The 11,703-nt window shown below is 40.1% G+C and overlaps 2 protein-coding genes across 2 annotated transcripts in view; both read right to left on the reverse strand.

Annotated features, from left to right (window-relative positions):
• cdc40 (cell division cycle 40 homolog (S. cerevisiae)) overlaps nt 1-10,122 on the reverse strand; it is a 17,705-nt gene extending 7,583 nt beyond the window's left edge. The window contains exons 1-12 of the mRNA XM_035678702.1: nt 9,905-10,122; nt 9,438-9,524; nt 8,854-8,983; nt 8,661-8,747; nt 8,378-8,517; nt 7,667-7,763; nt 7,114-7,253; nt 6,179-6,253; nt 5,989-6,034; nt 4,335-4,436; nt 1,709-1,824; nt 538-671 (exon numbers count right to left, since the gene is read on the reverse strand). Coding sequence (XP_035534595.1) covers nt 538-671; nt 1,709-1,824; nt 4,335-4,436; nt 5,989-6,034; nt 6,179-6,253; nt 7,114-7,253; nt 7,667-7,763; nt 8,378-8,517; nt 8,661-8,747; nt 8,854-8,983; nt 9,438-9,524; nt 9,905-10,096 — 1,346 coding nt within the window. The 5' untranslated portion in view covers nt 10,097-10,122. The remainder of the gene's footprint in view (nt 1-537; nt 672-1,708; nt 1,825-4,334; nt 4,437-5,988; nt 6,035-6,178; nt 6,254-7,113; nt 7,254-7,666; nt 7,764-8,377; nt 8,518-8,660; nt 8,748-8,853; nt 8,984-9,437; nt 9,525-9,904) is intronic.
• Nucleotides 10,123-10,715: 593 nt separating this feature from the next.
• Nucleotides 10,716-11,703, reverse strand: LOC118341003 (ESF1 homolog; the record flags this gene model as incomplete). Its single annotated transcript, XM_035679168.1, is given in 5 exon segments — nt 10,716-10,731; nt 10,840-11,030; nt 11,126-11,211; nt 11,365-11,455; nt 11,576-11,703. Coding segments are annotated over 5 exon segments (512 nt in total), but the record flags the coding sequence as incomplete, so codon positions are not given.

Genomic DNA, 11,703 nt, shown 5'->3' on the forward strand with positions numbered 1-11,703 from the left:
GGGGGGGGGGGGACCTCATTGTACAACCCATTGTAACAGATGCATGTAAAGCAGGCAAACCGTGGCAGAGGCTATGACTCAGAGCAGATTAGCAGCTCAGCTGGGTGAGCTTTGTCCAAGATAGGGTCGTCTGGAGGTTTGTTGATATGTACTGTTCTTATTAATAAAAGCAGCAGCGAGAGGTGCAAAAGTTCATCTTGAGAAGGTAGCATGCAATACACTGATGATATGTGTGTTTGTCAAATGTTTTTTTATGAGTCTTCTTATTACAAAAGGTTAGACAAAACACTAAGGCACTTAATGTCAACATGATGCACCTCAATGAGGCTGTATCACATTAAAATGGCCCCCAGGCTACCACATCTACTGCATGTTTTAAATTCTGCTCCTCGTCAGGTTTTATTTTAATTTCTTCAAGCAGCTGCCAAATGCAACCACAGTCTTCTGTTAATACGTATTGAGGATTATGTGCCTTGCTCACGGGTACAGTGCAATCAAATTCAAAACACTGCTTTTCAGGCTGTAGTCTGTACTTACCACTCCCACACTCGAAGACTCTTGTCGTCCGATGTGCTGACGAACCGACGATTCTCATCAACAAAGGTGATGGTGTTGACAGCTCCCAGGTGACGGTCGTACTCCTGAACCACTTCACCTGTCCTGATGTCCCACTGATGGAGAGATACACAGAAACATAAACAGGTAAACACATTTATTAAATCAAAATAAAGCAGATTATTCAAATGGATTAACAAAACCCCACAAAACTGGTGTCACTGTACATTTTTCCTACTCCTGTGGGCTGCTGATTAATAAAATAAAAAAACTCATATGGCGGGGTGAAGTAAAATTACCACAGCAGTGGTGTCATGACAGCGATTAGCTATCTAACAGACCTCAGTCTTTAACTTTTGTTTTTGGAAAACAGTATGCACACATTAAAATGTAAAGGAAAGACAACCACATAGATTCAGCCCCGGGGCAACAAACAAACAGGATGCACTTCTGCCCAAACAGATTTTACATCCAATTCTATTCATGCTCTTTTCTCTTTTTTCAAATCTTAGCCTTCGGCTGCTCACAAGTGCAGCCATCTGTTCTTAAAACCCAGAAGAGAGCTTCATGATTTAATACTAACCCTGATTATTGTGCCAGATATTTTGAGAATGACTGCTGTTTATCTGGACAATTATGGGACAAACTTTGGGCCTGCTACATTGACATCTTGACACATTTTCAATTAAAGATGCCACTGAGAGTAAAATTAAATAAAACCATTCCATATTAATAACTATTAATAAAAACTCCAACTCCATGAGTATGCATTGTGGGAAATAAATCATAATTTCATTATGTTGCTGCCACAAAAATCCAAACTTATATAACTGTAGAGGTTCAGGGTTACTGTATCTGATTGTATGATATCATACTTATAGATTTCCTACTTTTATCACAGATTGTTCTCTTCCACCCTAATGCTGCCCATGATTAATGACTTGCTCTAGTCCTGTCAGCCACTGAACCTCTAGAAGCCCACAAATACAAGTACAGTTCTAGTGCTGGAAGAGGAGACGGGAGTGTATTTCATGCTCTTGTGGGTATACACGGAAATTCTCGTGTACATCTGCTTGGTCGACTGGGAAATACACATAGGGTGATGGTGGGAGCTGAATCGAATCACTCGCAATGCAGAACATGCCAACTTTACCTGAACAATCTTCTTATCTGACATGCCGGCCACAAAAAGGTTCTGTTTGTCCTCGTCTGGGTTGAACTTGACGCAGTATGGTACTTTCCTGTTGGTGAAGCGGGAGATACATTGGCCTGTGGAGAGAGAGGAAAAGCAGTAGGGGGGGGAAGGGTTGTTAAAAATTAAAAAAAAAAGGGACACGGATGGCAACTTTCACTGCTCTGTTCCTAAAGGCAGCAGCAGTTGAGCCATAACATAGAAAATTCTTTGTATTCATTCAGCAGAGGTGAATCACCACAGGAATGATGGTACCGCTCCTACTAGAGCTGAAAGAACAGGAAATTAAACTGACAGCAACACCAAGAGACCCTTAAGATAAGACCGAAGGCTTTTCACTAACCTCATTTAATACAGTGTTTAACTGCAACGTGGATAAACCTGGAATAAAACACTAAAATCTTACGCATGTGAAAGAAACTGATTTTTTTTACTAAACAAACGCACAACAACAAATATGAAGACAAAGGAACCCATTTCATTTATCAAGTTGTAACTGAGTATTTACACGATGTGCCTTCAACAGGGATCATGTTAACAACAAGTGGGGGATTTAACTCTTTTCTGCCCTCTGCTGGATTGGCACTCCTGAGCTGAGAGGGGTGGTAATTGAGATGGATGAGCAGTGGGGAAAGATAACGGGGAACCATAAGGCACCAGGGAGAGCAGGGACCCTATAACTTGTAAACAGTTCACATAAACACACACAAGGAGATCACTTGCTAATCCCCAGTACCAATAAGGATACAAGAGTTAGGCAGCATTTAAAAGTTATATGTCACTTCTCGATATGTGTCTGTCAACTCTAGTCTACTCTCTCAAGTTGGATTCCACAAAGTTCTTCTTTCTTTATTTCTGAGGACATAGTGTGTAGTTTTGTGGACTGAATTATATTTCACATTATACAAGACATCAAATTAGCTCTATTTGGCGACTAATGTTAAATTGACCTATATATCAATAGAATACTGAGTTCCAACAAATACAAACATCTGTTGGAAGCTAAAAGTTATTTTCATTATTAATTCATCTGCAGATTATTGTCAGAAAATAGTGAAAAACGCCCATCAGAATTACTTTAACATTTTGCTTAAAATGATTCAAACCATTAATCAAATATCAAATTAGAGCAAAGTAGGCACGGAACTAAGTAGTCCATATAAAAGGCCAATGAGAAATAAATCGGCTGAAACGTGTCTTTGACCTTCCAGACACATGCTTGTATGTTCTGTAGAGAAATGTCCGTTTCACGCAATTACACAAGTAAGCTGAGGTCTACGCGGTCATTCATTAAATTATCCCATGGCTTAAAAGATCGGGGTAATATTAGACTGTGTGTACAGTATGTCATATACACCATCTCAGGGATTTAAGCAAAAAAGATACATAAATAAATTAAATAGATTTAAAAAATCGTGATTCTATATTCCGGAGACCTGTGCATTAGCCCTTAACGCCTGCTGAATAAAGAGCACAATATATAACATTAGCTTTCAGCACCACCCCACACATTACGATTGCTGCTGTTCTCTAATGTCGCCAAGTTCAAGTTCAGCCAGTCAAGTTGTAAAAAGGCTTGAACTTACGCTTTGTTTGAACGCTTGAGACCAATACTGTTTTGCAGAAGTAATAGATCATCAGTTTGCTTTCATTTCATTGCTACTGTTATGGAATAAAACTGATTTCTTGGCATGACTACGTTTTTAGACTTGCAAATAATCAACCGTCAGTGTATACGTTTTTAATTATTCTAGAATACAAAAACAAAACAATGCATTTGTTTTAATCACTTAACAGATAAAACCCAAACATTATAACATCAGAGTGGGGAGTCAGTGCGTGGTAGCCTACATCCAAGTAAATTGTGCATCAAAATTGAAAATGTTGTAAATGTAAACAAAAAGGCACCCTCTATAGCTACACAGCCCGCTAGCCAAACCCAAACCCAAACATTGGCCATCTTATCGTCTTCTTGCCGTTTCAACCGCAAAACCTCTACTAACAGCTGAACTGGTATTGGTGGATTCACTCCGCTGGCAGTGCCTTCAGGCTCACTAGGCTCTGAATTTCTGCTTTTTAAACATTAGGCAGCGTCAGCCTCAGGGACCTCAACTCTTCTTTTCAGCACCACCTTTACATTTTTTTTTCACTTTTTGTTTATCTGTCTTGCTCCACTCGAATGTTTATCCATGTGTATAGGGTGAAAGAGGTAGGGCCCAGGTGGACTGGACCAAAAGTAATTTGATGGGAGAGAGGCTGACAGATGTAATATCCAACTGCAGTGGGCTATCAGCCCACTCAGCCACACAGCTCTTTGTTATTTTAAAATGTGGACATTTTGCGTTGCATCGACCCCAATTGACAGAAATTCGTCATAGCTACGGAGAACCTTAATCCCTGTACTATCTAAGAGCGCGGCCGAGATAGGATTTCTTCTCACAGATCATCTGCATTTAAAATACATACTGTGAAAGTGAGATATTCATGAGGGGTATATCTCGTGATTCAGTTATTTTGAAGAACCCTAACAAGCGAGTGAGTGAACAATAGGAAAAGAGTGTCTCGACATCAAAGTGGGAGAGCCTACCTGTCTCAGAGTCCCAGAGTTTGAGGTAACGGTCATAGGCGGCGCTGAGGAACTGGGTCCCAGTGTTGTTGAAGCAAATGTCTCGCACCGCTTTGCTGTGGCCTAGTATAGACAGAAGAAATGTACACACATATTACAAACAAATAAACACGCTAGAAAATTTCACTCAGAATGTTCCCCAGTCTTGTTACCAAGTCTCCCCCCAGCTGCCTCCCCTTTGATACACAATTCATTTGAGGAATGTGAAATCTGGTTAAGGCAAATAAGGGATGTTGAGGAAGAAAGATAATGTAGGCTGTGGGAGACGAAGTAAATGGAATCTTTAAAAGAGCTTGGAGAGGAGAGAGGAGGAGGAAGAGAAAAAAAAGACGTCTTTTCAACTGCTCAACTGCTCTCCACCTTGTCTTCTATTCTTTCTAATCCCAATCTATGCAACCCTTTGGCTCTTTCTCATACAGTGCAGGTGATGTGAGGTCCCCGTGGGCTCGGAGCACGCAGACGCCTCCCTTGTTAAAACTGGCTTTTATCAGGGCTACACTGTTTCCACGGCGATAACAGAGCCCACTGAGGCTAAGCGCCTGCCTGCTCGCTTGCTGGCATACCAAAAGCAGTGCGACTGCTGCAGAAAAGCATTGACGGTGTATGTGTGTGTACAAGGAAAACATTGATACACAAACTACTGAAAAAGAAGGGCACACGTGTCGTCAAATTTACCCTTAGTCACAGACTGCATCCATGAAAATACTGCTCATTCAGGTGCATCTCGAGCTAATATATTAACTGCTCTTTCTGGCTTGATCATTCTGACAAGCTAAATGCACTGACAAGGGCAACATAAAGCAATACATTTAGTAGAAGGAAAAGACATAAAACTAATATTCTATATAAAAAGCTGTACTTTATAAAGATCTAAAAGTACAAATATTAAGGAAAACAAATAAATAAAATGTAGCCCCTCTGAGAAGAACAAAAAATAAAGAAAACAGAATCCTTTATTACACTGTTGTAGAAAAAAAAGAATATACCAGACAGCAGCAGCAACAACAACAACGTGAAAGCCTAATATGCTCTCCAAAACATAGCCGTATTTCTAACACTCCTCTGATAAAACATATAATTAACACCATCATCTGCAGCTCTGCCCCACAGCCAGTCACTCTCTGTCAGTTTATTCACTCCTAAACTGTGTTCTCCCTTTCTGTACGCCAACTCTTCTCCGTGTCTTGTGCCTCCCTTGCCCCTTGCTCCCTGGGCTGCTGAATTATGCATTTTTCGGTGAAGGAGCTGACAAGCAGAACCCCGGCTGCAAACAATCTCTATTCAGACAGTGTGCTGTCTCTAGGAAGAGTGTAAGAGTGACCTGCACGCCATTAGTCTACACCCCCCAGACTCAATCTATTCCAAAAAAATAATAATATTTTTTTCTCTCAACGGTCAGCAGACGTGTCATTAGTGCTCCAATAACGCTGAGTTCACAGTCTGTCACTGCTGTACATTTCCCAGAAGGTCGCATGAAATCAGACCTCGAGCATATTTCACGTCAGCATGTTTGCAGATGATCCATTGTTGTTTACAAATATTTTGTTACCATTTTCAAAACATGATTTATTTACATTTATCAAAGTTTACCATATCACGATTTAAGGTGGCTTACCAATAAATGTGCGTACACATCTCCTCTCGCCATACACCTCCCACAGCTGTGGAGAGAAGGAGATTAAACTACAAGTGAGCCCCAATACTTCATTAAATTAAACCAGCAGAAAAACAGTCAAATGAAAATGAAATTGATTAATTCATAAGCTTGTGCAATGTTTTTATGGCATCGTACTATGATTGTTTACCTTAATCTTACAGTCCATGGAGCTGGAGAGCAGTAGATGACCAGAGCTGGGAAACAGTCGGATACCGCTGACACCCTGGAAAATACACAGAGAAAATGATATGTATCTAACCTTATTCTTCTTATTTAGCGTATGCTGTGAGAGATTAAGTGAGGCTGAATTTGGACAAGGTCAGGCTACTGATATTAAATAATTGGAAACATCAGTTGAATTATAATGCAACCAGGGCAGATAGAGTGTGTGCAGGCCGTGCTGCCTCTGTAATAGTTGTAGAAATTATGATGACTTTCAAGTTACCAAACTTCGTCCAAAAAAATGTCACAAAACTTTGGTGACACCATATGGGCCATCCTCCATCTATTATCTCGACATCAGCACTTCCATGTGCTTATTATCTTTTCAAACCTCTTTGTACTTCAAATTAGACTCTGAAGGCTGTAACTTCCTGCATAAAGCAGATAGAAGCCAATTTAAAACTTGAGTGATTTCTCTCTCCCTGAAGCATACTGGCAGATCTAAAGCTTGAATCACATCTTTCTTGGAATAACCCAGTGTTTGCCTTTGTATTCGAATTATAAAGACGGTGTTTTGAATGAGAAAGAATAATCCTGGATGTCGGGGACACGGTTCTCGTATATGACCGTGTTATCATTTTATTTGAAAGTACCCAGGAGGTTTTTACTGAATGCCTCAGAAAGTATTACAAGGACTGCATAATGGAATTTTCTTGCTATGTATAAACAGACACCTATGTGACACTGCTCCCATTTTGCATTTCAGAATTATTCTGAAACAACACTAGAATACCAGAACTTACTATTAGCAAAGCCTACATACACAATACCTAAAGCTGCTAGATCGTTTTTAACTGGTACATAATGGGACAATTCACGTACACAAAAACACACAATTGATCCATGACCATTCCCACTGACCTTGGTGTGTCCAGACCAGACATGAATCTGTTTCTTAGGCAGGTAACACTTGTCTGGAGCATCTGCAGAGCGCAGGTTGATGCCCACATCCTGTGGGACGTGGAGGTAGGACCTGCCCTGGTAATCGTACATCTCTTTAACTGGGGATAAAAAAAAATAAGCAAAAATGTCATATAAAAAGTCCTACAGCATTTGGATTTTTAAATGGACTGGAGGGTAATTTGCCCATAGCAAATTCTCCTATGTTTCTTTTGCAATTAAATCCTAAAAGCAACAAGGACACCTGTGGTTCCAGAGACACGAGTCTAAACACAGTATCATAACTGGACATAAATTTACTTTATAATTCCATGGCAACTGGGAAAACTTTATCTGCAGAGGAAAAATGAGTGATTCAATCAAACTCAATCTCAATTTTAAAGCAAAAATGGACAAGAGGTCCTTTAAGAATGAAGGTTAAATCTCAAAAGACTCACTCCACTCTCAATACAAAAAAATGTAATAAATCACTGAGTGTAATTTAAATGTTTAAATTAAGAGAGGGCCACAGTACCATGGAGAATGGTCTTCTCCTCAGCAGGAGCCTCTTCCTCGTTCCTTCCCTTCTTCTGCCTCTTGGCTGTGATCTCATCCAGCTCTTTCTGCTCTTCCTGTAAGATAAGATTCATCACAACCCCATGAATACCAAACAGATTTGTTCACGGATAAAGTGCTGAAATAGACAGATGGAGCAAACTGAAGGCAGTTTTCTTGTGTGCATGCGGTGTAAAAGGGATTAGTTTTCCCTGAGAGCAGGGGGTCGTGCGGGTGGGTGGGGTCAGGCGGCCACTGGTAAGCAGCATGTGCCCCACTATGTGTCTCATCTTCTAAAGCTTTTACACAGAATACATACAGACAACGATGGCTCTCAGAAAGTCACAGTTGAGTGCTGCAGGTTTTATGCTGTGCTGAAAATTGTGCATGTTCATGGAATCAATGGATGAAACCCCATATTATGTTTTTTATCGTACATGCTGACAGCATAAAAAGTGTGCTTTTAGGGGTGAATTATTTACATTATGTTTTATTGTAAAAAGGCATAAATACAAAGGCACTTATTTTGATGCTTTAAATCAGCCCAAAAACCTAAAATACATCAACCATAGATTAAGGGTTGCTGTGTTTTCTTGCCTTAACAACATTAAATAGGAAGTCCGTTAATTATGTGGAGAAGTGACAATCTAAAACACTCTATTTTAATATAAAATTTTGAACAAAGCATTACCTCTGATGGCTTGGCCACATCTCTCTCATCTGCATATTTCGCCCACGGTCCGAGGAAGCTGTCGATCTCCTCTGCCTCTCCACCTTTGACCTTTTTCCTTTTCTCTGACTTCTTAGGTCCGCTCTCAAACACAGTTAGCCCTGAAGGAAGAATCACATGTCCGTATGATTTTGATTCTCCCTTAAACGACACTTCATACAACAGAAGATGTACTACATAAAGTCTGGCTTATACAGTCATATGCCAACAAACACACACACAAAAGAGTGTGATAAATGATTACCTTTGTTTTTCTCAGCCTCATCCACTGCACCAATGTAGCTACTAGTGCACACCTGGTGTGTGTCAACAGATGGATCTAAAGCATAACCTACAAGCAGAACAGAGAGGGAAAAAAAAGGTCATTCAAATTCAAACAGGGTCAATACATTGCACACATCATTTAAACCCACCACAGAGGTGACACACAAGCTTACCATAGGTGGAGAAGGTCCTCCTTTGCTGTTCAAACATGAAGTCGTTGAGGTGCGCAGGTTCTGCATAGCCAGACAACATGTTCCTGGGGGCAGCCATCTGCTGGCTTTTAAATGGGTTCATTGGCCCAAACTAAGAGGAAGCGATATAAAATCATTAATAATATTAGATTAAACTTTTACGGACTCTTTTTGCATGGCCCTTCTGTTTAATTTATATTTCATAAGCATGATATTAATAACATCAGCGTGTCTTATTTAGGTAAAGTAGTGACGACAGATTATTGGGATACTAGATTACTCATAATGGGAATTAGAGCAGCCGAGCATAAACCATGAAACAGAAAGACATTAGGACACTTGAAGAGGCAGGTAAGGAACAAAAATACAACTAAAGAATGTGAGACGAATAATAACAAATATTGTAATTCACCTAATTTTGTAGATAGTATTTAAATTAGAACTGGTCCATATAGACACAAAACAAATACCTCAACAGTAAAAACATGATGTTACATTACTAATAATATTACACATGATCTATTATCCTATGTATTAAACCCAGCTCTAGAGAACACAACACTTACCTCTGGTGCAAACATAGTTTCATATGTGGGGTTGTACGTGACTTCTTTCAGTGAAGGGTCCAGGTGTGTGCCAGTTTCAACAGACTCCTAAAGGGAAGACAAAGCAGCAAACGTGCCCACTTACTTACAGGCGATATAATACCAAATTGCTGTCTGGTGTATCAAACGCAGCATTAAAAAAGGAAGAACACAACACCCAAGGCGACACATAACAGCAGACTAACAACATAAACTCGCGTAAATAAGATACATCCCCCAAGCACTCAATGTTTCCCGCTTTCCGATACTAGTTTTATTTTAACAACAATAGCAAACGCTAAGCTTTAAATAACCACTTAATCCGCCTTACCAGCTATCCACTGAAACCCTAAGTCTCATCGATACATATAAGCACAGTGGAATTAAAAGTAGTATTTAAACAACAGATTAAGTTGTGAAGCTAACGATAGATAGCTGGGTTAGCTCACCTTAACGGCGACCTCGGGAGCAGAATTGAGGAGAGCCAAAGACAATGTTTGTCCGGACTGCAGAGGTTTGAGGTGAGCTGTAGCGTCCGGGCTCACCGGGTCCACTTTCTCGGCACTGGTTTTGGGCTCGGACTCATTGTCTGAGTCAGAATCGGTACCGTACGAAACGAGGGAAGCTATGGCAGCAGACATCTTTGGATGTTGTGAATTCGACCGGATGCAGGAGGGCGGGACTTCCGCTCGTTGTGAGAAACTAAAAAATAAAATAAAATAAAATAAAATAAAATAAAAATGAAAAAATAAATATAAAAATAAATGAATAAATAAATAAATAAAATAAAATAAAATAAAAAAGGTTAAATCTTAATAATTTGCATCAGAATATGACTGAATAATATCACCCTGAATAATAATAAAAAATAATAATAATTCTGTCAATAACTATGTGCAATAATCAATGGACACAGCAGTGAAACAACATTTGCTTTGTACTCAATACTACAGTTAAATACATTTGTTATACTATTAATTGATCAAAAGCAAAAAAATTAATTGGCAGATATTTTAATAATCGACTATTTAATCTTTTTTGAAACATCTTCTGCTTCCTGCTTCTCAAATGAGGATTCTCTTCTTTATCTACATTGAATATGACATTTTAAATAATAATTCATTTTCACTACTTTGTAACATTTTATTGACATAACAATTGAACAGGATTGAAAAGCTACAGTGGATAATAATTACACCGTGAAAACAGTATTTATTGTTTATTGTTGCACCCATAAACAACACCTAGATTCCGTGGTAGTCAGTAATCGATGTATCTAATAGCAAATGTGTAGAATTAATCAGATAGACAGACAGATAGACAGACAGATAGATAGACAGGCAGGAGAGGGTTTAATACATAACGACACACAGTGGGTGTATGCGGTTGGGTTTTAGAGTTCTGGTCCAGATGTCCGACCTGGAAGTCGTCGCCCTCCAGCGACTCCTCGCCCTTCTTCAGCAGCTTCTTCTTCTTCTTCTTGCTCAGGTTCTGCTGCTCCACGATCCTGTCGTAGTTGAAGTGTTTGTGTTTGCCGTCGTCGTCTTCGTCCTCCATCAGCAGAGCCATCTCCGCCTGCGCACACACACAGACACACACACACACACACACGTTGAGCTCTGGTCCACAGGTTTGGTGATTTCTTGGCGCTGCTGGGATTCAACTCTGACCTTTTGTTTCTTCAGCTCCTCTTCCTCCTCAGCTGTCCGCTCCTCTTCCTTCTTCTTTTTCTTCCCCTTCTGTTTCTTCTTCCCGTCTGCAGACACAATCAGACAGCGATAAAGAATCTGCTTTCACATTCATGTTCTTTTCTCCACGTCTGCCTAAAAGTTTAATTATTTGTATTAATTAAAAAGACACCAGCGTGTCCTCCGACCCGTCTGCTGTGTTCATTCAGAGTATTGATCACCTGTAGCAGCGAGCTCCTCGGCGAAGAAGGGGTCGCTGAGATCGACGTCAGGAGGAAGCTCGTCCTCGCTGAGCTCTTCCTCGCCGTCTCCCTGAATCAAGATCAAATATTAAACTGATTAATAAAACTACAGAGGAACTGAACTTTCTCTCTATTTCCTTCTGGAATCAACAGTCCAGAAATACACCTGCTGTTACGAGTTGTTACTCACCTGTTTTCTTTGAGATTTCTTCTCCTTCTTTCTGCCTTTCTTCTTCTCCAAGAACTCCTCCCAGGGCGTCAGCTTGTCCTTCCCCTCCAGCTTCTTCTTCACCAGCTGCTCCGTCGTCTCCTTCAGCC

This window comes from Morone saxatilis, unplaced genomic scaffold, assembly GCF_004916995.1.
Source record: "Morone saxatilis isolate NCDOM2014 unplaced genomic scaffold, NCSU_SB_2.0 Contig7, whole genome shotgun sequence".
NCBI lineage: Eukaryota > Metazoa > Chordata > Actinopteri > Moronidae > Morone > Morone saxatilis.